Here is a 26,761-nt window from a genome sequence, read left to right on the forward strand (position 1 = left end):
AAGTCAAAATTTTGAAATATTAGTGAACTAAAAAAACATATATAACATGTTACCCAATTTTCAAAACAGTGACAAAATATTTATCGAATACTATTTGGAAGTTATGTTACAAATTATTTTGATAACTTAAGTAGCCTAAATGATTTTATAAAAAGAAAATACACATGAAAATTTGAAGTCTATAATCTATTGCGTATACATAACATTCATAAGCTGAATATTTAAGAAAAAGGAAACGATTAACAACAAGGAAAGAAAGAGAATTTGCGCAGCTAAAACCCAAAACCCTTCTTCCCCCTGTTCTTGTTGTTTCTCTTCCCATTTGGGTTTTTGAATCCCGCAGCTTTCTTCTTCATCTAAGTTTCTGCTAATTTGAGATTAATCCCAGAAATAAGCAATGAAATCCATGTCAGAAGGCAATCAGCAGCTACAAGAATCGGAAAAAGACGATGCTGAAGCTGTAGTTCTCACCGATGCTACAGACATATGCGCCCAACTCATGGAACGCTATGCCAAGTCCTCCGCTCCCCAACACCGTCATCTCCTCGCTTCCGCCGTCGCCATGCGCTCCATTCTCCACTCTGAGTCCCTCCCCCTCACCCCTGCCGCATACTTCGCCGCCGCTATTTCTGCCATTGATAATGCTTCCGCTTCCGACACCTTGGACCCCACTGCCTTGTCTGCCTTGTTGTCTTTTTTAGCCATTGCGCTCCCATTGGTCCCCCCTGGGGGAATTTCTGCTCCAAATGCGAGCGAAGCGGCGGGTGTGCTGGTGGTTCTATTGGGGATGAAAAACTTGACTGTTTCCACTGTGAGGGCTGCGGTGAAGTGCTTGGGGATTTTGTTAGGATTTTGTAATTTGGAGGATTGGGCATCGGTAGAGCTGGGATTTGATACTCTGTTGAAGTTTTCGGTTGACCGGCGTCCTAAGGTATGCAATTGGTTTGTATTTCATGTGAATTTGTTTTTCAAATTGGCCATGAGTGGCTGTTCAGCACAGCTGTTTCTCAAAAGTTTCGGAATTGGTGGATCAAATCATTTTGGTCAGTTGTTTAATGTAGCTTAGAGTTGATAGCCTTGATTTGATATGCACATTATCTTGAATGCAGGTTCGACGTTGTGCTCAAGAATCTCTTATTACGTTTTTGAACTCTTTAAAGCATTCTGCTATTAAGAAACAGGCCAGCAGTTTGGTTTTTTCTCTCCTGAAAAGCTGTATGCCCTCGGCAGTTAAATTAAGTACCAGCACTCCTGTTGATGGGCCTGGGGAAGATAAGCAATCGCATGCTCAACATCTTGATGTCTTGCACAAACTGAATGTTATCATTCTTACTATTCCATTACTATCAAAAAGAGTTCGTTTTAAAATGCTTAAAGAATTAATTAAACTTGTAAGTCCACAGTTTTCTATAGTTACAGCGCATAGTTTCAAAGCCATGAAACTTATTCTTAAATCTTCAAAAACTGGAGTTCCTGCTTTGGAGGTTGAGAGCATTATTGTTGCAATTGGCTCATACCTTTCTTCGGGTGATAAGAACCCCTTGGACACGGTGCTTTCTGCTATCACCCTATTGAAATGTGCCATGGATGCTGGAGGTTCAAGTGTAGCGAAAAAAAATCTTCCAGTAGTTTGTGGTTATATGGCAGGTAAGTCAAGACTTTTCTTGGTTCATTGTGAACTTGAATCTTTATTTGTTTTATTGTTCTCTCTGAAAAATAAGTAACAAAACTTTTCATTGAAAAAATGAAAGGATACTCATGCTCGAAAGATACAAACTCCAAATTGAGTGAAATAAAAGGAAAGAAAGGAAAGCAAAGATAAGGGACATCTCCAATCAGGAATTGATTACAAAGGATAAATGAAAATTGAAAGCATTCTCAAAGTTTCTTCTTGGTGTTTTGGTGTTCACCTTCACACTCTTAGGCTAAGCGATCCAAGAACATCTGATATTTCTGAAATTAAGGCTTCTACTGCATCAAAATGACTTGTATCAAGTGCAAAATACTATGTAGTAACATAAACATGGGAGGATGAAAATGACCTTTTTTTTTAACGATGACAAACTTCTTTATTAATAATATAAACTCAAAGTACAAGAGAGATATACATTAAATATAATAAAGAAGCCTAAAGAGCAAAAAGTAGGCGGGATCAGAAGAGACACCTGGACATCTCAACTAGGTTGACACCACCTTAGCACCAAAACATCATATCCCAATTAAAACATGAAGCGAAACAGACGAAGTACTAGATAATAATCAACAATGTCCAGCTTAAATACATAGGGTCGAGACAAAGGAAAAATGGAAAGAAATAGAAACAATACAAAACCAACACCAGTAACAAAAAAAATGAGCCTAACAAAAAAACTACGGTGAAAAATTAAACCAAACGAAAAAACTAAGCTCCAAAGAAGGTCTGCTGAAGAGGAGGGAACCTTGGTTGAGAGATGCAGGCATTGGCACCAAAACAAAGATTAAAGGATTGGAAACTGCCCAGTTGAGGCAAATGTCTTGAATAGAGTAATTCCCGAACTCCTTGTTTAAAGAACACCAAGCTGCCGCGTTACGCTTTGTGGAAGGAAAAATTTCTGGTCTTGGTCTTTCCTTATCAAGAAAAATCCACTGGTTTCTCTCAAACCACAATTCAGCAAGAAGAGCTTTAGACAAATTTAACCATATTAGCCGAGACTTCTTTGGAAGCGATGGACCCTCCAGAAGCTGAAGAATCGAGGAACTAAGGGAGCCATCGAAAACCCAAGCAATGTTGAGAATGGAAAAGAGTCTACTCCAGCATAAGGATGAAAAGGGACATAGCAAAAAGAGATGGAGTAGAGTCTCATTGGCCTTCAAACAAAAAGGGCAACCTGAAGGCAGTAGACACTTGTTAGGGGACTTCTTTTGCAAAATATCAGCACTGTTAAGAGACCCAAAAAGCATGACCCAAATCAGAATATTAACTCTCCGTAGGCTATTTGACTTCTACAAGGCTTTAAATAATCGTTTATCCATTGGGGAGGCAGAATATAAGTGTACTGAGAGAGATTATACTTTGTGGCCTTCAAAATCAATCATTTTTTTAGGCGAGTGGAGAGAAAGGAAGAATTGGAATTTTGTAATTTCAATTTCTTTCAAGCATCTTCTAAAGGATAGAGACCAAGAAAGGGTGTCGAAGTCTCAATGGTCTGCAACCGAGCCATGGGGAAGCAAGGCAATTCTGTAAAGTAAGGTAAAAAGGGCTTTGAGAGGGGAGGCACCAACCCAAATATCTGTCCATAAGCCAATTCTACTACCATTACCAAGTTTAAATAGTGCTAGAGATTCCACCGACCTCCACACTCTTGAGATACTTACCCATGGACTCCTTGGGCTATTCCCTGACTTTCCCAATGTAAAGCAGTCAAAAGGCCTCTTTGCCGTGAATTCTGCTAATAATTTTCCTCCAAAAGGCTGATTCTTCCAATGAATATCTCCACCCCCACTTAACAAGCAAAGCTGAGTTGTGAATTTTAATGCCACCGAGACCCACCCTTTAAAGGGAGGGAGGCCAAATTCCATTTAAGAAGATGGTTGAGCTTGCTGCCAGTATAGCCTTCCAAAAGAAATTCCTCATGGTTTTTTCCAAAGAGGCTGCCACATTCCCAGGGATAGAACACAGATAGATAGTATGTTGGGAGACTAGCCAAAACTGTATTTGACTTTTAGAAGAACTATTTTTTTCCTAGGCAATTCAAACAGGCCCTAATTAATTTTTTCTTTCAAAAGAAGGAAAGAATTAAAATTTTATAGATGTTAAAAGTAGACCAAATTACATGTTAAAAAAGAACCTTAACATTTCTTCTTTTTTTTTTTCTAACCCCAAAATACATTTTGAAAACCATTCCAGAAGGTAATCAGCCGCTAAATGATTTTTTTTTCCTTTTCAGAAAAAGTGCAATGGTTGCATGCAGAAAATTGTAAAATATGTAAAGCTTTTAAGTTAATACCTTAATTGAGTGTTGAAAATGGTCTAACATATTTGTGTAATTGAATGGGAAAAAAAAGGTCAAGCAAATAAAAACCTGTAAAATATGAACTTTTTTAGGTTAAAAAACTGCACCAAGTACTCTTGGCTTAAGTAGAAACCAGATACAGACTTGTTTAACTAAACTTGACACTGCACCTCAAGCACAAACATATTAACTTGACTCCAAAGACACATTAACTCCACGAACATATTAAACCATCTCAACCTAACTTAATTATGCATGCCAAAAGTAACCTTATTGAATTTTAATTGGTCTCAATTTTGATAATGTGTTACCTAAAAATTTCCCTTGACTTGTATACTTATGACTAAGACTTGTAATTGTTGGTGATATATAATTAAGTTTGCTTTCAACCACTAGCTTAAGCTTTTGGGTGAATTGGTGGTTTACTGTGGTATCAGAGCAGGTGGTCCAGGAAGGTTCTGTGTTCAAGCTCCTGCATTGTTGTTTTCTCCCCAATTAAAATAGATTTCCACTAGTTGGGCTTTTGAAACATTTCAAGCTCACAAGTGAGAGGGAGTGTTGGTGATATATAATTAAATTTTTCTTCAGCCATTAGCTTAAGCTTTTGGGTGAATTGGTGGTTTAATAGTAATCATTGCTTTGTTGATTGCTTTCGTTGGCAAATGGAGTTTGTCAATTTTATGTGCAATGTATTCACTACTTGTGATCTTGTTAGACACATCTTTATGTATTGGGATTGTTAACTTAATAATGCAGGTCTTTTGACTTCTGATGTGAGTAAGGCTGTACATGCTTCTAGTGTAGTGAAAGAGTTAATACAGGATTATGTAGATCAGGAATGCTTGATAGCCCTGATTGATAAAGATTTACATCTAGAAGACTGCAACCTGGAGAACATTGAAGTACAGGCCATTAAATCAACGTGTGCCATTTGTGAGGATGTCCTTAATAGTTGTGATGGAGATCTTGGGAAATATATTTTGGATGTCATATCTGCTTTGTTTCTCAAATTAGGTACGTCTTCAATATGACATAATAGATTATAAATCTTATTTTAGAATTTCTTTCTTTCTTGATTTGGTTACTAAGTTACTTTAAATTAAGATCTAGTTGCAATTCATCAACAGTAATTATTGAGAAAAAATTAAAATAAAAATCTGATTTTATTATTGTTGTTTTTACACACTTTGAGTCAAACATGGAAGTCAAAAAAGAATTCTCTGAGAGGAGCCCAATTAACCCTGAGAATATGAAATCTGAAAAGGGACCACAACTCCCCACCATCTTTCAAACCCTCTAAAAATTCTTTTGTTTCATTTTTCCGAAGCACAAAGACAAGCACACCGAAGCCTGCTACCCTTATCTCGTATGGGGGGGGGTGGAGAGTGAGGATCAATAGGTTGCGTTTGATATATTATAATCAATTGTGTTGCTGTCTCTTTCCTTTTACTTTCACTAATTGCTGTTAGTTCTGGTTGTGCTGCTATAGTTTATACTTTGATTTGCTACAGCTTTTAATATGTTGTGAAGTTACTGTTTGGTCTACTGAGTGTTTTTCATTTTCATTGTAGGAACAACTTCTATCATCTATATGAAACATATTTTGCTCAAGCTTGCTGATTTGATGAATATCGCGGGGAATCTATCAAACATTGATAATGTAAGTGTAATTAAACATTAAGTGTTAACAAATTAAAATTAAAATTTGCATATAAAGTATCTGCTAACTGAAGCCAATTGTAAACTCAAAATTTTCTTTTTCATCCATCCATGGATCTTCCTCAAAAAAACTGAAACCAACTGTGGGGTTGTGCAAGTAGTGTGGTTGTCTGCTAATTTTACAACTTCTTGGTAGTGTTTGAACCACGAATTTTTTTATTGTAAGTATAGTCTCCAATGATTAATAATGATTGGAGCCTTTGATGGTTTAGTTTTGTTGGCAGTGGTCTTCTCATCTATCGGCCTTAGGCTGTTTTCTCTTCATTTTTGTTTATAATACAGCTCTTCTAAAATAAAAGAGATCGGTGATTTTTGGGATAGTAATGTATACTTTTTCCTCCATGTGGTGTTTTTTATCCAAAGAGTTCTGCAATCTCTTTTCCTTATCTTCGTGAATTGGAGCCATTTTGGAAACATTTTTTAATGTTTCCTTGCCATATTTATGTATTTATTTTTATTAAAATTTACTTTTTTTTATCTTAATAAATGCTGGCTTTTACTTTGCAGCTTCAGAACTGTATTGGATCTGCTGTAACTGCTATGGGACCTGAGAAGATACTTACTCTTATTCCCATATCCATTAATCCTGGCGACTCAACTGTGCAGAACATGTGGTTGATACCAGTTCTACATAGTCATGTTGTTGGAGCATCACTTGGGTATTATCTAGAATATATTGTGCCCCTTGCAAAATCTTTTCAGGACGAGAGTTGTAAAGGTGATCTTTTGGTCCATATTTGGTTGATCTTGAATTTTGTGGTTATCTATGGTTGAGGGAGCAGATAATGCATTTTACCTTCAGCATATATTCTCTTCTAGGTAAATATTTTGGGTTTGTTGTTGATTTCAATTTAATGTCTCCAATGTGTCACAGTTAAGAAGATTGCAGCGTGTAAAAATCTACGGACATGTGCTCGTAATTTGTGGAAATTACTACCTGCTTTTTGCCGCCATCCTAGTGATATGCACCGAAGAATGGGAATGCTTTCTGAACTTCTAATTACACTTCTTAAAGAAGACTCCTTTATGCATGAAGATATTGCTGCTGCCTTACAGGTATCACAATAATGTTGATTTTGGTGCTATTATATATTGTACTATTTTTTCCCTTTCTGTTTTATTTTAATATTTTGATAAAGTTATGCCAATCCAAGAATAGCTCATTGGATAAGGCACAAATGACTATCCTAATAGTCCAATAGTTTGATCACCCACCCTCTGAAGTGTTAAACTTATTTTTTTTTTTAAAAAAGTTGTTTTCTTCTTTTAATTTGTTTCAATTGGTGTAGGTCCTTGTGAATCAGAATGCAGTTGTACCGAATTGCAATGATGTATCTGTTTATTCAAAGAAAATGCAGAGCAAGAACATGAAGGCGTTGGTATCATGTTCAACTAATTTGCTTCAGGCTCTCGCGGAGTTATTTGTTGATTCCATACCAACGAAGCGCTCACATTTGAAGGTTTTCTTCTACTGCCTTGCCTGACTCTGCTGACGTGCTGCACTGTGCTCTGTGGGGCGCAGCAGCGCTGCCCTATTTTCTCACCTCTTGGGAAAAAGCGTCAGGGTCAGCGTTGCGCAAACGCCGTGACGCTACCCTATTTCTTGGCAATCTAGTCAAGCGTGTTGTCCCTTAACATAAGTTGAGATGCGCGAAAATTTATCTTTAACAAGATCATGACAGGAAATTGTTCTTTCACCAAGAGGGTTCACTGGATGGGTTTTTATTTATTTATTTACTTTTTTTTATCTCCTTGGCTATTTGGTGACATCTCTCCATTTCTTTGTAATATTTATTTATTTATTTCTATCTGATAGTATATGTCGCCAAGTATACACAAAATTGAATTTGAAGTTGCTCGGTAGGTATTCTAATTTCTATCTTTGCATGAACTTAAACTTAAAGTTCGATATTTATTTTTTCAAGAAGCTAAATGTATTTAGAGATGAAAATTTTGCATCTTAGTCATACTTTAAAAATATTTATTGTTTAAGAAACCAAATTCTATTGATGTTGGAGTTTGGAAATTGATGTATTTAAACACATCAAGAAACTAGAACATCCTGTCAGAGTGTCATGCTTTCAATCATGACAATGAACAGCCTCTTTCTGTTTGTGAATGTTTCCTTTTCTAATGCTTGTTCGTGATTCCCTTTAGTTTTTCTGTTTTACAAATTGATATTCATGTTCTTCATGTGTTTGGATATTCAGAAGGTCTTAAATTTGGGAGCTGGAGAACATATTTATTAACACAAATTCTATCTTATATTATTAGGATGCCATTGGATGCTTGGCTTCTATCATGGACTCCAGGGTGACCAAAAAGGTTTTTATGTCACTTCTTGAGAGGTTTCAGTTTCTAAATACTAAGGATGAGTTTGAGGAGCGAGAAGCCAATGCTGATGAATCAGCTCAGAATGCTGAAGGAAAGTCTAGGACCAGAGAGAGGTAAACCTGTGATTTTTAGGACGTTGTTGATTGAAATTAAATAAAGTTCAAGATATGTGTTGAAAATATCAATTAGTTTTTGCAAATTAGCATTTTTTTAGGCTTTTGGGTCTTGGAATAAATTTGAACAATCATGATTTATACCAAAATGTATTTTTATTGCCATGTTACTAGCAATTCAAGCACTTGCTTGCATGAAGGTGTTTTTTTTTATAAATAAATTTGATAACTAGGAGACAGCTTTGCTCCCCTATGCTTGGGAGCCCTATGCCCACCCCAAGTCTGAACTCAGTAGTCATCAAGCTCAGTTGAAGATTTGAACTTTGGACCTCTAAGCTAGTATGACCAAAGTCCCCAAGCCCAAACAGTATTTTTAAGACATTTATTTTGGGCACAAGTATAACCATGGGGTGAAAAAACGGGGCTCAATTGAAATGAAGTGCATTGTATATATTTGTGTGTATTGGTATCCACAAGTGTTTGGACCAGCTTACATGCACTTCGACTAACCTTACGAGATAACTCACTTGATCCTAAAAACTTGTGTCAAGAAACCTCGTAGAATATACTAGATGGTAACCTCCATGGATTGAACTCATCTTATCTAAGCCCTTTGTTATACCCATAGCCCTTTTTGGCCACTAGACAAACTCATGAGGGTTATTGTCTATGGCTATGTTTTCAATATAAATTTGCAAAAGAGGGAAGTTTTGTGGTAGGTGAGGTTGGGGGATATTTTGTGGGAATATTAGAGAGAAATAACATTTTTAGACGTTTGAGAGATCTTTGAGTGATATTTGGTCCCTTGATAGATTCCATGTTTCTTGTGGGCTTCTATGACTGAGTATTCAGGTCTTATTTTGATTGATTGGAGGTCTTTTGTACAGGGTGCACTCTTTTTTTTGCCCATTCTATTATTTATTTATTTTTAAAAAAATGAAATTATAGTTTTTTATTTAAAGATTTTTTTTATTATCTATTATTTATTGAAGTGCATCTCACTTTGGCAAAATATTATTAAATTAAATATTTCTTTTGGTAGATGTGTAATGCTGGAGCTAGCTGCAGCTATCGTCAGGGGAGCTGATGAGGATTTAATTGATCTAATTTATAAATTTGTTAAGTTTTCTTTTCAGGTATCTTGTCTTTCCTTTTTTTTCTTTTTGAACAACTTCAAGCACCAAATACTTATGGTTTCTACAACAAGATTGACTGAGTTTATTATTTTAACCGTTGAATTATCATTAATCATGAAAGTTTAGATGCATGTGTCCTAGTATTAAATTAATTTATGATAGATGTTAAATTTGGACTTTTGGATGATAGTTCACATGCATGAATCATCAAACTTCCAATTCTCATCGTACTAGTCCAACTTTGAATTTAGTTTCCTTTCAGAAAAATTTTTAATTTTTTTTTATAAAGAATGAATTTTAAGATGAATGAGCTGAGTGGAACATGTCACTCCTCCTATTTGTCAAATCCAGAGGCTTCAGAAAGATTTTCCACTTGGCTGTAACAAATGCATATAAGATCTTACTCAACTTATCGCTCCTGGCTATCTTCTAATGAGAAGGAATGATAAATTAGAGAATTATCTCTATAATAATAACTTATGTTTTTTTAATTGATTATTATTTCCAAATTTTTGTTTTTAGGGATCTTTAGGGTCGGACCATCATGAAGTGTATCAAACTCTGAGCAGAATTTTGGAGGTTAGGCACACCATGCTACTTGGATATTCAACTCAGGATGACTCATGCAATCAATTCGTAGTCCTTGCTTTGAAAATCCGTTTTTTCTGTACATGAAGTATGCTACCATTTGCAATTAAGAGCAGTAGAGCACCGACTAAATGATAGTTTGAAATTAACAAGCTGGCCGTTAATAACATCTTAATCCAACCAGCACCATCATTGATGTCAATAGTTTTTACAGTTCTATACCCATGACTTGTTTTTTTAAATAGTAGTTTCCTTAAAAAAAAAAAGAAGGAAAAAAAAAACTTAGAATGTGTAGCATTGTGTTTTGGCAGTACGAAAATTTAGGGTTGAGCTATTCAAAATAATGATGATTAATGTCAATACTTAACGGTTGTCTTTTGAATTTGATCAGTTAATAATTGCTTCACATCATATTGATTTAAGAAATTTATTCCAGGGGTTTAATGGAAAGTTCTGTAACCTGAATTATAGACCTGCTAAGATGAGCAAGAAATGATTTTCTTTTATATTTGTTTTAAACTACATCCTGCTAATTTTTCATTCTAGATTTTCTTTTCATATTTTCCTTAACTAATATTTTCTCTCATATGCGGTGTTGGTTGTCATGAATGCTAGTTGATTTGTCTTTCTGTATTCTAGTAATAAACTCTATGTTACAACTATATTAGTCTAATCACTCATGACATGATGCAGGAACATGCTTGGTTTGCTTCTTCTAGATTTCCTGAACTGGTAGATATGTTAATTGATCTGCAATCCCCTGTTGATACTTCTTCTCAAAGAAGTCGGTTTGGTTGCTTCCACATTCTTCTGGTTCATTCATTGAAGGTCCGAATTTTTTAAATAATTTTATACAATTTTTTCTTTTAATTATTGTTTTTGGTTTCTTAAGTTTTTTGACATTTTCTTTGGTTTTTTGGTTATTTATTGCGTGTTAGCTTTGTTGTTGGTTGTTTATTTGTTTTGTTCGAGGTTTTTAGTTGTAATTCATTTTTGGAGGCTGCTGTTTTGCTTTTGGCTTACTTTTGAAAATTTGTTTCTTGTTAAAAGAAAAAGATTAACTAGAAATATCTAAGAGGAAAAGGTTCCATATATACATAGAGAATTTGTACCTTGGTTCACATCGAAGTGAAGAGGACAAAACTTTGTAGCAATTACTTTCCTCCATAACTTTTTATTTTTATTTTTATTTTTATTTTTACTTTATAATAATAGCACCATTTGCATTTTTTGTCCTTAGATCCATGAACCTCCTTTCAGTGGGTATTTAACGTTAGTCATTATCTTTAAACAAGAAACAAAATTTTTCATTGATTAAATGAAAGAAAGCTCAATAAACGCAGACAAACACGATGCAGGATATAGCATAAATGAGACTGTTGGCCATCTCATTAAACATACATTCTTGAATCTTGACCTTTCTTGATGCTTGTTTTGGAATAAATTTTTCCATGAAAAGAAGTAACAACTATAGTGAAGTTTTAAATAATAGTTTCTCGTGCATGCATCTACCTTGACTAATAGAAAATTGTGAACCTTGCAATATTTGGTAGTCTAATTTTTTGTGATGTTTTATATAATAATCTAAATAGCTGGTCACAGATGATGTGAACCCTTGATTTTACATCTTTTCTACTGTTAGTCGAAACCCATGTTGCCATTGCTCTGTGTATTCTGGGTAACGTAAAAAAACTCACAAAACAAAACATGTAAAAATCAATCATGGGTACATGGGTTATTTTCATATTTTAGCCATGGTGTCTACTCTTGGAGAGGAAGTAAAAAGCCTATGGAGCACTCCTGTATTTTTTTATGCATTTTTCCAACAATATATGAGAAGGTGGATTTCTGTTTCTCCTTATTTTGATGTGACCTAACTTTTACTTACTATTGATACTTCATGTAGGTTAGCTCGGCAGAGGAGAGCAACAAGGCTTTTCTTATGCTCAACGAGATCATCATCACATTAAAAAGTGTAAGAGCTACTTTTGAAAATGCTTTTATTTTGCTACTACATTTGGAATGGGACTGTAAGGCATGTTTCATAGTTTTTATGGCACTAAATGAATTGTTTCTTTTACCAAAAAAGAAACTTTTGAGTGGGTCATCTTACATAAAACGTTGTGCATTAGTTTAAGATTTTTTTATAATAACAAACCATTTCATTGATAAATGATATGGTGTTAAAACTCAACGACCACCTTATAGTGAATTACAAGAAGAGTCGGTTTAAAAGAAATCAGAGAGTGTTCCAAAATTCTTATCCTTCTTATCGTTTGAGATTGGATTCAACTCATCTTAAGTCTTCTGGACTCTAGTGGTATTCTCTTTTGAAGCTATTTGGCAATTTTCTATGCAAGATATTTTTCAAAGCCGGGATGTTTCTATTTATCCTAGTGTCTTGTTCAGCATTGTTACAATTATTTTTTGTTTGTTGTACTAAATCATAGCATTGCCATTAACTCATTTTTTAATCTAATATCTCATAGGATGAAGTTTTGAGTTCATATGTGCACTCTTTGTTTTCTCTCTGCTCATGTAATATCTTGAGAAATATTTGACATGTTAATATGCCGGATGTCATTTATGTTGTGACGTAGGCAGAGGAAGACAGCAGGAAAGCAGCTTATGACATTCTTCATTGTATCAGTTGCAGCCTAAAAGATTTGTCGCATACAAATTCTGATGCACATAAAAAATTTGTGGCCATGGTAAGTGTTTATAATCTTTCCTTAGGATTTTAATTTATTTATGGTATCCATTTAAATATCAGCGACAAATGTGTTTATTGGGATGGGATGAGGAGAAAATTAAAGACCCTCTTTGGGATGAGGAGAAAATTTCTTTTGTACTTCAGTTTCTATTTGGAGGGCGAATTGACAGTCTTTTTTTTTTTTTTTGTCACCTCATGGTCTTTTGTTGCGTATTATGTATTCTCATTACAGTAATAGTCTTGTTTCTTTGAAAGAAATGATGTTAGCAGCAAAAGTTTTGTTTCTATCTCCGAAAGCATACAAGTTTTATCACAAATAATGTTTTAGGGTATGAAGGCCATTAAAGATTCCTATGTTACCTTGTTGGTAATTAGAATATGATTTTGTAGACCCTTAGATTGGGCTCTTTTGTATATCCTTTGGTCTATTTTACTCATCAAATAAATCATTTCTTATTTTTAAAAATCTAGTTTAATTTATTTTTTTTAATACGAAGAGGGTGTTGATTATGTTAATTCATATTAAAAATAAAAAATAAGTATTGCAAATCAATGCAATTATTTTTAAAAATTATTTTCAATGAGCAATTTAATGTCATGATCTTCTGATGGAATCTGGTTACTTCAGTTTAATAATTATGACAAGTTCTTCTATGGCTGATTCAGATAATGGGCTATCTGTCTGGTGCATCTCCTCATGTAAAAAGTGGAGCAATCTCTGCAGTCTCAGTGTTGATTTATGAAGACGCAGATATATGTCTTTCAATACCTGATCTTGTGCCCTCCATCTTATCTTTGCTACGAGGAAAGGCTATAGAAGTTATAAAAGTATGCATCTTAACTTTGGGTTCTAATATTATTTTCATTTTAATCTCAGAGATAACAAGTTGACCTGATTCGTTAAATAGGCAGTGCTGGGGTTCGTGAAAGTTTTAGTGTCTTCCTTGCAAGCTAAGCATCTTCAGAGCATCATTTCTGATATTCTTACGGCGGCTTTACCTTGGTCGTCTGTCTCAAGGCATCATTTTAGATCCAAGGTAACCCTTCAATTATATCAATAGAAACTTTTGGAATAAATATTTGTATGAATAACTAACTATACAGTATTCAATTCTACCAATTTCCTGTTTTATTCTTTTTTCCACTCAGACACTCGTAATTGTTGTTAATTATCCTCACAATATCTTCATAAACTTGTTCATTTTGCTAAAGGTCACAGTGATTTTGGAGATTCTCATTCGAAAATGTGGTTATGCTGCAATTGAGGGCTTTACTCCTGAAAATTACAAGGGTTTCATCAAACCTTTTGGGGAGGTGAATCTCTTGAGTCTTATGTAGTTTTACTCCCGAACTTTAATTAACTGCAGTTTTAGTCTGAATAAAAGTTCTGTTTATGGATTCATAGGCATCGTTAGGATAATCTCTTGTTGTCAGTCACCTATTCAGTGTAACATTTGTAATTGAAACTGTAGCATGTTCCAATCGATCCATACTTGACTAGTTCACAGCTGGGTATACATAAATGTTATATGATACAAATACAATCTAAGTATTTGCCTGCTGAATGTATCTTTTCAAAGGGAGACGTAGAACAGAAAATACTTGTAGGTGCGAACTTCTGAATTACCCCCTAAACTTCTTTTATCCATGATTCGTCTACTTGCAGAAACGCCTTAACAAGACCAGTTCCAAGGATGTTGGTGATGCCAATACAGATGTTGCAGATTTATCCACTAACGGGTCTAGATCATTTGTTTCAAGCCAACTTGTTTTCAGTACGTTGTATATACATGTGCTTATTACGTTTAACTTTTTAATTGTCAGGGTGAGGGATAAGCAACAGGACGGGCTGGACTCTCTTCCCAAGAAAAATGAATCGGGTCATCACAGGAAAAGGAAGTGGGAAAAACCTTCCGGTTTCATCAGGAGCAAAACTGATAATGCATCCGCTGAGGATGGTAGTAGATTTAAGATGAGAAAAAGAGCTGCGACCTCCAGTAGTAAGAGGAGTTCAATGGTGGACGGTCGAGGAGATGGTCGGAGAACAAAATTTTCAAGACGTGGGGATCCTAGAAAGGAAGGAAAGGGAGGGATCAAACACGGAAACAGACATCAGAAAGAAAGATTTGGAGTTCGTAGGCCTTTTAAAGCTTCAAAATCTAATCACAATAACTCCTCTAGTTGATGATTGGGGATCTTATTAGTTGGGTATTTTTAGAACGGTAAACAACAGTTCTTGCAAGTTAGAAGTCCCACATTGCACAAGCCCCTGCATTGCTTGTTCGAATCGCCTGCATGCTCCTCTGTTTCAGGAAGATGTAATCAGGAATGCAATGAAAACGAATACGACATGAGCAGACCTGGTCCTTCTTTTAGAACTTTTTACAAGAAGGAAGCTCAATGCCAAATGTTTTGATGGTGGTGGTGAATTGGTCAGCTTAACACCGTGATGGTTCTCCAAGGCAACTCTCTTCTTTTTAAAACATGACATCACAAGTGATAGGTGAGAATTCAAACTTTTGCTTCAAATTAGAAAAGTATACATACATGTCTTACTTGTTTAATCATGCCCAATTTGGGGTTAGTTTACTTATAGTGTAAGTTTTACATTTAAGGTGTAAGATTGCTTGGTCTTTAATTTAATTTATTATCAATAAAGATTGTCATATAAAGATGTTCTTTATAGTATTGATTTGCTGTACAAGGTAGCAGCTTTGGAGATTTCAGTTCAAACAAAAATATTAAAACTGCTGAAGAGATTGGTTCGACCTTCAAATTTGAATTCCATAGACTATTTTGATGAAAGAAAAATAAAAGTAAGATATTGAATATATATACCAATTGGAGGAAAATATCTATATATGTGTGTTGTTCAAAAGTAATTCAACACCTTTTCTTTTTTCTTTACCAAATTATCATTCCTACGGTCAACTTGTTGAAGTACTGATTTAATCCGCGATTGGTATAACAGAGAGTTTGTTTATAAGTCCGTAATCGTCTATTTATGTGTTATTTCTCTAACAATTATTATGTTAAACAATAATTGATGAAAAGCAAAAAGAAAGATTTTCAGCTAACCTTGTAAAAGGATCAATATGGTTTGGAAACCAAGATCCATAGCGTAATTAAATTTTTTGGATAGATAGGACTATTGCTAGAACTCTTTTTCGACTGTGGAATAGTTCTTTCTGAGCATTAGTCCAAACACCAGAATAATAACGAACTAAGGGTTCCTTTCTGTCAATTTTTTGTTTGAGAATGTCGTGAAATGCGAGTTTGTAGGCTTTGGTATCATTAAGGGTTAAGGGACGTGCCATTTTATAGATGAATGAATCTTCCACCAAGAGCTTCAATCATTGAAAAAGGTTTTTACATGTGTCGACAATAGTTTACAAAATGAAAAAGAACCAAGGTTGGTTGATAGGACAGGAGGCTTCTTGTCTCTTTGATAGGAAAAGATTATATAGGATTTGGTGGTAACGCTACCCCACTTATTCTTTATCTCTTAGTAATCTAAAAAAACAAAAGTACAAACAAAATACAAGAGTAAAGCAAACTAGAGTTGAAAAGACATGTTTGCATTTGTCCTTAAGTATTTCTCGATATTATCTTTTCATATCACAATGATGATGATGTCACCCGATTTCGTCTTAATGGCCTAGATTGGACCTTTGTGCGTCATCCGTATTAATTTCGTAAAATCTCTGAGATTGGATAGATCCAAGGATTTGCTCTCGACTTCTCCACCATAAATTGTCCAAATATCCTATTTCCTGTGAATTTATTGGATCAATTGGACGTGGTAGGTTTTTCTATCGGGAATCAATTCTCGCGAACGCTGGCATGTGGGTTGTCACTCCACACTTAAGTTGATTTTCTTTAACAATTATTATGTTAAACAATAATAGGTGAAAAGCAAAAAAAAAAAAAAAAATTCAGCAAGTTTGTCGATTGACAACATTTATAACAAAGTATTTTTAATTCACATCCTAGGTTGCATTTAAGATTACGCATCGTTCTTTTCAAATATAAAAAAATACTAATATAAGTTAAAATATCTGCAAATACTTATATCCAGATAGACTACTAAGTTTGTGTCCTATTTGAAATATTATAATCTATTTATGATAGATCACAAGAGGTTACTATTTATATCTATTTGTATTGTTACAGTGCAACAGATAACTATTGTGTAAACACGTATAGTAACCTATTATGATCTATTACATATAGACTACGATATTTTATAATATTTATAAACATTTTTGTTCATTCTACTATATTTGAAAGAGAATTATTGCAAAAGGTAAAACTATTGAAAATATTCACGAAATATAAAAAAATTTAAGATTTTATCATTAATAGACACTGCTATTAAATAAAGAAGAAAACTATGTTCGTAAACAACTTCATAAGAACCTTTACAATGGTCAAATTTGTTGGAAAAATGTGTACTACAAGTTATTATCACAACTACAAACTAATAATTCAGAGTGTTCCTTTCTTTGAAACCGATCAACCACTCATAGTTTGTGTGAACACGTGAATCTATCACGAGTTTTTGTTCCAAAGTGGCATATATAATTCAACTAGAATACGAATATGTTAATGACCAGATATTTGGAATTCAAATCTTCCCAACCCCATTTCCTATTGTATACCAGAAAAAGATGTAATATCAAGCACAATATTAGATAAGAAATCCCTCCCCAAATCCATAGAGAAGATTGAGCTAATTGAAGAGTCATTATAAGAGAGCTCTTGCATTTAAACAGTATGTCTTATTGAAATATAGAAGATTGCATTACAAACATCTGATACAGCTGGTTATAACTTTACATTACATATAACGAGGACAAACTTCTCAAGGAACTTGAGCTATAAACAAGAGACCTTGCCAAAGCGAGCACTAAATCAACTAATGTAGAGCTCGTATTATCGACCTTGAGGTTAGAAGTTCAACTCCTCTATCCCACGTACATCACTGCAGCTACATAAGAAATGCTAGATTGTGCCATCCTTGATAAATGCTGACAAATTCCAGCTATAAACATCACTTCTTCAAAATCCCTCTTCACGATGTGATTACGGAAATTCCAGCTATGAACATAGAAACTTTGGTGGCAAAATCACCTGTTGTATCTCTCAACAAGATTTCCAACCGCTGTGCTGCACCCTCATAGGGGGTAGACGCATATTAACACCTTATCTGATAAAATGGAAGGATACGAAGACAAAGTTTGCTCCTGGCTATCTCTTTAGAGATTCTGCATTTGATTGTGTGGTGCAAAAGATTACTACAAGATTGAAAATGATAATATAATGAAACTAAATGAAGCTTTCCATTATTAATAACCAAGCACACGTTTAAAGATGGTGACAACTCAACTCAATTCAACCAAACCTGAAATGACAGAAAATTACATACAGCTATCTTATCATACATCTCTACTTTAAATTTCGCAGGGTACCATTCTCATGCTTTATCATAAGTTCACCCGAAGTCTTTTTAATTTGTAAGTTTAGCCTTTGTATGGTTAGTTTAGTTATAGAAGTCATCTTGCAGAGGACAAGTTTTTTTATTCACAAGTCTGAAACATTTAGCTTCAGAGAAAAAAGAAGATTCTCGGCAAGGGTAGAGATGTATTGGGGAAGTTTAACTACGGCTGTTCGCCATTACTTTCTTTTCTTCTTCTTCTTTTGCTCCATGTGCTTTGGGTTTTTGTTTGTTTGTTAGTTGTTTTATTATTATTATTATTGAAAAAAGTTTTACTTTTCACTAAAAATATGAAAGGAGACTAATACTCAAACATTCAAAAGCCCTCCATATAGGAAAGTAACAAAGTCAAATAACTTGTCTATTTTTAAATTTATTTTATGTAAGGTTGTTTCGAGCTAAAACAACACTAATTAGAGAAATACACAACCGCATACCAACTCTTTCTTTGATGACAGCAGCGTACTCAGCATCACCACAATGTTGTGCAAAGAAAAGTATGTTATTGTACATTGCATGAGACGGTTGAATTCCTGCATCATTCATCCACTGCAATACCTGTACGCTAGTTTGTTTAAATTTCTATATTCCTAGCTGGGAATATGATGAGAAAACTTAAAAATCGTGTCATGTGGTATTCAACGGAATCAAATGTTGGCGAGTTTGGTCATTTTCTATCTATTTTTCCATAGAAAGCAAAAACTTAATTAAAGGGTGAAAATATTAACCAAAATTGTACCGAACTCCAGAGACTTAAAGACAGTTACATTGTTTGGATTTTCTCTTTGAAGAAAAACAAAAGAGACAACTTCTCATTAAATAAATAAAAAGAATTCAAACTGAGTGAAAAATAGAACCGAATGAGACAAAAGGAACCACTGCAGAGAATTAAAAGAGAACGAAATACAATATACAAAAAGAAACTTCCCCAATGAGAAAACACTGAGAACCAAAAAAGCTATGGACGAGCTGAGTCTCAACCTAAAGGAAAGACCATAAGGGAGAAAAAGAAAACTGAGCCCCAAAACAACAAATGAGAACCAATGAACCGAAACTTGGTGCACCCCTATTAAGCAAGTGTAGAAGAGGAGGCCACGAGAGAGGGTAGTGGTGAATAATAGGCTGATAGAACTAAGCTAAGAGTGGACCCACGAGAAAATAGCAAGTGGGCTGCGAATGGAGTGATATGCATAGTGAGAAAATAAGCGAGGGGGACGTTTTTGCTATATTCAGTCTGATAGAAAGTTGAACTTCGGAGACGGAGGAAGCTCTGTAATTCTTCCCTTGACTTAGTACCTTGATTGATAAATAAACCCTCGTCCATATCAAAACATGAATGACAAAAAGACATTCCTAAGAGTAAACAGTGTTTCAAAAAACTTTTTAGGCCAAAAGACATTTCTGGAAAAGAACATACGCCATATTAGGCACTGGGAACATCTTTCAACATATCAATTTGCATTAGACATTTAAACGTTTTTTCTTACTTTAGAAACCATAACTATCAGTATCTTGACTAAAGCTTCTTTTAGACTTCCATATATAGAAAAGTACTAATAATTCTCATAGCACTGCTCCAAAGTCTAGGCTTGCTCACAAGTTGCTTTAGTAATAGCAGTAGTACCAAGATATCAGGAAAAAAAAATGCATGGGATAACTAATGTCCAAGTAATATACAACTCCTATATTCAGTCGTCATGGATATATATTAGTATGAAAAGCTCCAAGGGTTTTGAAATGTCATATTATCAAAATATGAAGCATACCTCAATGTATTTTCTCCACTTTCCAGCAGACAAAAGGTTCTTCAACAAGATTGAGTAAGTATTGATATTGACACTGGATCCCAATGCCACGAATCTGTAAAACAGCTGTATTTGTGGGCAAAATATCTGAGTTCAACACATTACACGGATACAAACACTTGGTAGATGTAAATCATGTTCATAGATATCGTACTTTAAACTATCTTAAAAGGGGAACAGAGAACCGAAGTGAAAGGTGTAGAAAACTTTGCTAAACTCCAAACATTAACTAATAAAAATAATATATATATCGAGTGATATAATTTTTTATTTGCCTCAGTATGATATTAATTTGCCTTGACCCAAAACCTAGCTTTGGGTCAATTGGTAATCTAAGAGTATACTTTCATTTCCAATTACCTTTATCATAATCTCCGTCTTTCCACTTTTTCCCAGAAACTGCAGAAGATGGTTAATAGTTCCAAGTGAAACAAGATGAAAAGAAGGCTCCATCAGATTTATCAAGTCTGTAGCTTTCCTCCAATCCCGCAGTCTGCATATACAGTTCAGTAAATAGTTTTTAGTGAAAGAAATAACACAATTAAGTAAACCTGAAAACCTTATGTGCCCAAATGATCCAAAGCAAAGAGGGATGCCTCAGAAAAAATTGTAATGATTCCATAAATCTGTAATCGTAAGTGATTATCGTATTAAAATGTTTGAGGATGATGAAAAAACTGTCAGTTAATGTTTAGCTAACTACTAAAGAAAATATGTAAAATATATACATGTTAAATCTTACATGCTACAAGCTGACAACATTTCGAAGAAATTGGCATCATTGAAAGGAATTCCCTTCTCCTTCATAATTTCTGCCAAAATAAGAACGTTGGAAGCCTGGTTTCCCTTATTAAATGCTTTCATCAACGCGGAGCATGCTATAGAATCTAGTTGAATGTTATTTGCTTCCATTTCCTGATATAAGGCGCAAACTTTTTCCCACATCTCTGATAGGAAAATTAAATTATAAAAATTCAGAATCAAACAATATCAATACAGTCAAATCAGATCAATGAACTGAAAAACCTACCAGATGCACTATATGCATTTATCATTGCTGTATATGTAACTAAATCAGGACAACAACCACTCCCCTTCAATGAATTGAACAAAGATTCTGCTTTCACAAGTTGACCCTGAAATGTATGAAAATTAAACAAGCAATAAAGGATTTATCTCAATTGACAGGTAGTCTAGATGAGGGAAGTATCTCGTCTTGCTAGAGTACTCACCTGCTTACTATAGGCACAGATCATAGAAGAGTAGATCTCACTGGACAAAGGAATTCTTAAATCTAACATTTCTTTGAAAAAGCAGAGTGCTTCTTCATATTTTGACATCCTACAACAACCACTTATCAAGATAGTAAATGTGACAGAGTCTGGTTTAGTAGTCTTATTCTCCATTGATCTATACAAATTAATTGCCTTTTCATATTCACCAATATTCATATAGCTCCCAATAGCTGAATTACACGCAATAGTGTTCAAATGAATTCCCCGAAGCTCAGCAGCTGAAAGCACAGAATCTATATTCACCTTTTGACCAAATCGTCCACAAGCAGCCAAGAGGGTGCATATGGAAACAACATTTGGATGAATTCCATCTTGTTCCATCTCACGTAAGATGTCAACAGCTTGAGGTAAGTAGCCATTTGATCCATATGCATCCATCAGTGCATTGTAGCTAACAAGATTTGGCTTACATTTGTTTCTCTTCATCATATCAAACACTTCTCTAGCCCTAGCAGGCTGCTGAGATCTTCCAAATGTACTAATTAAAGATGTATAAGATACAACATCCGGACAAAAACCACTCCTTTTCATCTCATCAAAAACTGAAAAAGCTTCTTTATCCATCCCATGGGATGCATATGCACTTATTAAAGCATTATACGAAACAATGTTAGGTTTTATGCCTTCCGCCAGCATTGTACTAAATACAGCTTTACAATCTTCAATCTGTCCACGAACAGAATAAAGATGAATGATGCTTGTGAATGTCACAACGTCGGGACGACATTCAGACCTCTTCTCCCGCATGGAACTAAAGATTTCAATGGCTTGTCCATATTGCTTGACCTTTATCAAGCAATGAATCACAATATTAAGTGTAGTGGTGTCAGGTCGGATGTTTGTGCCTTTCATCAATTCAAAATATGACAAAGCTTTTGAATACTGAGCCCCACTTTTGTACGCAGATAGAACAATATTGTGGGTCACAAGATCAGGACCAACCCCATTGTCTGTCATTTTCTTGCAAACTCTCAAAGCTTCTCGCCAATTTCCACAAGATCCACATGCATTTATTAAATTATTAAACGTCGATCGACTAGGAGGGATCTGTGCAAATCAAGAAATCATAAATTGCATAGCACAATATCTATATTGATAAATTAAGATTTAAAAATTAATTCACATAAACTTGTTTACATTGTTTGAATATTCACGGTATTTTTCGATAACTTTCTTCATTATTTATTATTTTATCATTAATGGTTATTTATCTATATAATAAATAAGAAATAATATCAGTAGAAACTGAATTTTTTAAAAAAATCTTGTAACTCAGTTGGTCTTATAATGTAAAATATTTCACATAAGTTCGGGTTGTTGTACAGAAGGGACAGAGACCAGCCAAAAAAAGAAATATGATCCCATAAAAAGGCTAAAGCTAGAAAAAAGAGGACTTATAGCATCCAAGCAAATAGCAAACAATGCTTCTGATGCATGTCAGTCCATCACCCCATAATTCTCAATCCATAACAAATTTCTTTTTCATTCCTTTACAATGTGCATACTTCCATCTCAAGAAACCCCTTTCTTCTCTTTAACCTTTCACAAAATCTTCCATCCCCATGCTTTTCACCCATTCAAAACTGCTCTTCCTACCTTTTTGAAGGTATTAAAGAAACATCTTCAACTAAGAGACGATATATGGATTGATATTGTGTTTTCAACTGTTCTTTTCTACACCATAGCTCTCTCTGTTACCATTCCTATAAAGTGACAGAGCGAGAGTTGGGGAAGAACAACCCTATTCATGGTGGCCCAGGGATGGACTTATGTCTTATGCAAAAGCTAAAGGGACTCAAATCAATCATTAGTGCATGAAATAAACCATCTCTCATGCAAGTTAAACCATGTAAATCTCCATTGATCAGTGGAGGTCCACAATGCTACCATCCTCAATAAACTTGTTATCCAGAGAAGCCCTCGCTCAACTTTTCCACCACTACCAAAAATCTAGAAACATGGAAGTCCCTAGTTAAACACCAACAAGCCCCACAAAACCCGTAACAACTTTCTAGTTCTTACCAAAAAACTCTCAATTTTCATTTCCCTATCTCAAAAGCTCGTGCACCCAAATTGTCCAACCTAATTGCTGATCAGGAAAGGTAAACAATACATAAGGAAAATATGAGCCCCTTAACCATCTCCACAAAAGACACTATGCGTAATTCCACAACACCAAAATGACTCCTGAAGCACCTACAACTACAACCTCAAGAGTCAAGCAAAAAACAACTCAATAGACCCCCTTCTTCCATAAACACTCCAAACAAAGCTCACGCGAAAACTGAATCACTTGGATTCTAACAAAATAACCAAATCAAGATTTTTTTTATATTCGTGAGTGTTTGGACCAGCTTGCCTGCACCTCAACTAATCTCACGAGTCAACCCGCTTAGCCCTACAACATTTGGTATCAAGGAAACTCATAGGAAATTAATTCCTAGGTAGGTGGCCTCCATGGATTCAACCTCGACCTCCAAATCGAAGTTTTTTATTCTTTTTTTTTTGGAGAAAAAGCTCATAAACCAACCTTCTCTTACCCCTCCCCAAGCCCTCAAAGATTCCAACAAATATATGCGTGCGTGTGTAAAAAGTTGAGTCCCTAGCTTTTGCAGAAACATGCTCACATTGCAAATAACAGAATTGAAACTTCTTCAACTCCCTTGATTCTCTCCTTAAAGAGCCCTCCCCCTCCACACCCCTCCCTCTTAGAGATTAAGGAATAGGACTATTGACCGAAAGAAGCCAGAGGCTGTACTTCACTACCTCTGAGAAACTAGGCAACCTAGCCTAATCACAAAAATGCTCTAGAAAGTATCAATTCAAAAGGCAAAAGTAATGCTGCTAAAGGTATCAAATGTGCAAAAATGAAAATAAGCTACAAAGGCTGCTCAACACCGACAGGAGATGAACTTGATGTCTACATCAATAAATAACTATTTTACATTCCGGTATGAAGCTAGAGCTGAACGTAGTGGTACAAATGCAAAACTTTATCGTTCCTGAGGTGTTGATCTTAAAGGTTTATTCCTAGTTCTTCACATTCTTGAACATGGAAGGGTGGTGGCTTATGGGCATACAGATGCATGCATGCATGTATGTGTAAGTGTACTTGACCAATCAAAGACAAGAAGGTTGCTCACAGTCAATCAGAGGCACTAAGATCTTAAGGGAAGTATATAAATACACACAGCTGCACGTAGCATGTCTTCCATTATATTCGTTGCCCAACGCCATTGACCTGCTCTACCATGTGCATTGATTAGGGCATTGTAGGTCTCGACATCAGGTTTGCATCTAAAAAGAAATATTGTTCAATTAACAACATTTGAACAGAAATCAAAGTGGCGTCACACAACAACAAAACTTTCACATGACCACACAAGAAACATTATTCAATACTTCAACAATGGCGAATCTAAGACCTACCTCCATTTTTGCATTTCAAAAAACAAACCACGAGCTTGATCAATTCGGTTATGTCTGGCATGCAGCCTTATCATCATATTGTAGATATCGTTACGGGCACAATAATTCCGCTGGTTCTTCATCCAATCAAATACTTGAACACAGTGTTCAATGGAACCAATTTGAGTCAACTCCTGCACAAGAGGAAAGAACCGTTGAGTTGATTTTTTTTTTTTTTTTGCTTAGATATATATTTCCCGGCAAAGAAAATTCTTGAAGTAGAGAACAAAAATCTTGTTAACTCAATTCTTCATAACGTAAAAGGAATATTTTATGACCGTTTCACAAACTTACACCAAGCATGTAAACTCAAACGAGTCGAATAATCAAAGTTTAACCATTGCGCAATAAGCTGTTAAAGAAGACAGAGAGAAAGAGCGATACCTTCATAAGAGCAGGATAATTCTTTCGAGAAAATCGTCCAACCCAGCAATTTAGCAAAGCCTCGACATCACCAGAGCGTTGTAGCTTCAGAATCCTTTGTACGACTTCAGTGACCGTCCAGTCCTTCTGGAATCGTTCGCCCTTAACTCGCAATTGGTACCGCCTGGGAATATCTTGTTTCCTGAGCCCGTTAACGAGTGTTCGAATTTCGTGTTTGCCGTTGTCGTAGTCTACTAAAACTTGCTTTCTCTCTTCGAACGCCGACTCGTTTTTCGAATTCTTGCAAATGATGAGAGTTTTAGGAAGAGTGGAATTCAAGCTCCGGCAAGGACAAACGACGGGATAGGACATTTTGTGGTGGTTAGAGGAGGTGTAATGGCAGTGGGGTGGCAGTGACGCCATGGATTAGAGAGGGAGAAAGACCATGAGAAATGAAATGAGCCAAGCTGAGTAGCGACCAGTACAGGTATCTCGTCTAAAATTTCTTTAAAATAATAAGTACGTATATATATATATATTTTAAATTGTTAAAAAAATAGAAGTGTTCATAAAATATATTCAATAAGCTATAAAAAAATTTGAGCTTAGTTTCAATATTTTGTTATTTTAAAAATATGTTTGTATTTTTCTTTTTTATATCTCAAGTGTTGCGACATATTTTATATTTAATGTAAAATTTTTTATTTTTTCTTGAATCTTATGAATGTAGTGATATTGTATCTTTATCTAAAATAATAAATAAAATAAAATTGATTTTTGAAAAATAAAAAATCACTTTAAATTGATTTTTAAATCATCAAAACTAGTCAGATGATTCTTCTTAGTAATTTCTCGAATCACCTCTTAACATTTTTTAAATTATTAAAAATAAATTAACAAACTTAGATATTCATTAAAATATTTGATAACGGTTGTCAGCCAACTTTCGATTACTTTTCTGTTTTGCTGTCACCAAACTTTTGACGGCCATCATCGGCAAACTTCTAATGATAGTTTTATTAAGACGGTCACTTGTAACCCTTGTTCACGTATGTTTCTTGGCACAACCACTTTTTCTTTTCACAATCATCATCGTCAATCAATTTTCAACAACTATTTTTTATAACCGTTGTTACCACTTCATGCAACCTCAACCTCAAATCAATGTTTGCCAATATCACCATTAGTCAATTTTTGACGATCACGTTTCAACATTTGACATCGAACAACTTCCAATAAATTAGATATTTATTACAAATAAATTAATAAAATTAGATATTTATTAAAAATAAATTAATAAAATTATATATTTATTAGAATTTTGGGTGACCATATTTCCGACAACCGCTTTAATCCATTATGTTGACGACCGTGTTTTGGTGACTATCACTAGTCAACTTGAGCAACCACGGCCACCAACCTCTAGTCACCATTTTTCACTAATCAATGTTTCCAACTACAATTTTCTAGTAACCGTCGGTAACCAACTTTTTAATAAAAATATTTTTTTAAACTCAAATGTGTAAATTAATAAAAAAATATATTTTTTGTAATTAATTTGTTAAATAATTTTTAAATATAAATTTTAATTTGATAATTTTAAAATTACTTTTCCAACCAAACATACTAACTCAAACTTACTTTGAAGTATTTAAAAATCAATTTTAAAAGTTTGAAACCAGACAAAAAAAAAAAAATGATAGTTAAAAATTACTTTTACAAGATCAATTGTATATAA

The 26,761-nt window shown here is 34.6% G+C and overlaps 2 protein-coding genes across 6 annotated transcripts; one reads left to right on the forward strand and one right to left on the reverse strand.

Moving 5' to 3' along the window:
* Positions 1 to 238: 238 nt before the first annotated feature.
* On the forward strand, positions 239 to 15,316 carry LOC101216060 (RRP12-like protein). The gene is made up of 18 exons (XM_004136737.3): positions 239 to 931; positions 1,110 to 1,647; positions 4,749 to 5,006; positions 5,564 to 5,652; positions 6,219 to 6,429; positions 6,586 to 6,767; positions 7,001 to 7,171; positions 7,986 to 8,158; positions 9,201 to 9,294; positions 9,817 to 9,873; positions 10,576 to 10,710; positions 11,789 to 11,857; positions 12,483 to 12,593; positions 13,262 to 13,423; positions 13,504 to 13,632; positions 13,808 to 13,909; positions 14,262 to 14,335; positions 14,420 to 15,316. The coding sequence occupies exons 1-18, from the start codon at positions 398 to 400 to the stop codon at positions 14,778 to 14,780; spliced, it is 3,450 nt and encodes a 1,149-aa protein (XP_004136785.1). The 5' UTR covers positions 239 to 397; the 3' UTR covers positions 14,781 to 15,316.
* Positions 15,317 to 17,331: 2,015 nt separating this feature from the next.
* Positions 17,332 to 25,512, reverse strand: LOC101216296 (pentatricopeptide repeat-containing protein At2g41720). 5 transcript variants are annotated; one of them, XM_011653903.2, is made up of 10 exons: positions 25,045 to 25,512; positions 24,622 to 24,794; positions 24,384 to 24,489; positions 21,130 to 22,239; positions 20,928 to 21,033; positions 20,640 to 20,844; positions 20,258 to 20,390; positions 19,859 to 19,963; positions 18,530 to 18,650; positions 17,332 to 17,862 (listed from the first exon to the last, which is right to left on the reverse strand). In XM_011653903.2, exons 1-10 carry the CDS (start codon positions 25,444 to 25,446, stop codon positions 17,846 to 17,848), a joined length of 2,478 nt encoding a protein of 825 aa, XP_011652205.1. In that variant the 5' UTR covers positions 25,447 to 25,512; the 3' UTR covers positions 17,332 to 17,845. The 5 variants fall into 5 exon arrangements, 4 of the variants coding, with proteins under 4 accessions (XP_011652205.1, XP_031738070.1, XP_031738071.1 ...); XR_004215126.1 differs by having other exon boundaries at positions 17,841 to 17,862; positions 19,859 to 19,952; XM_031882210.1 differs by lacking the exon at positions 18,530 to 18,650 and having other exon boundaries at positions 17,720 to 17,862.
* Positions 25,513 to 26,761: the final 1,249 nt, after the last annotated feature.

This window comes from Cucumis sativus, chromosome 3, assembly GCF_000004075.3.
Source record: "Cucumis sativus cultivar 9930 chromosome 3, Cucumber_9930_V3, whole genome shotgun sequence".
Classification (NCBI taxonomy): domain Eukaryota; kingdom Viridiplantae; phylum Streptophyta; class Magnoliopsida; order Cucurbitales; family Cucurbitaceae; genus Cucumis; species Cucumis sativus.

Excerpts from the sequence above, each read along its gene's own strand:
- LOC101216060 (XM_004136737.3), top strand. The coding sequence starts at position 398 with ATGAAATCCATGTCAGAAGGCAATCAGCAGCTACAAGAATCGGAAAAA. Across the intron at positions 9,295-9,816 it reads TTGTTAAGTTTTCTTTTCAG|GGATCTTTAGGGTCGGACCA; the intron begins GTATCTTGTCTT and ends TTTTGTTTTTAG. Across the intron at positions 13,424-13,503 it reads AGGCTATAGAAGTTATAAAA|GCAGTGCTGGGGTTCGTGAA; the intron begins GTATGCATCTTA and ends TTCGTTAAATAG.
- LOC101216296 (XM_011653903.2), bottom strand. The coding sequence starts at position 25,446 with ATGGCGTCACTGCCACCCCACTGCCATTACACCTCCTCTAACCACCAC. Across the intron at positions 20,391-20,639 it reads ATGTTGTCAGCTTGTAGCAT|ACTGCGGGATTGGAGGAAAG; the intron begins GTAAGATTTAAC and ends CTGTATATGCAG. Across the intron at positions 18,651-19,858 it reads AGTGGAGAAAATACATTGAG|GTATTGCAGTGGATGAATGA; the intron begins GTATGCTTCATA and ends ACTAGCGTACAG.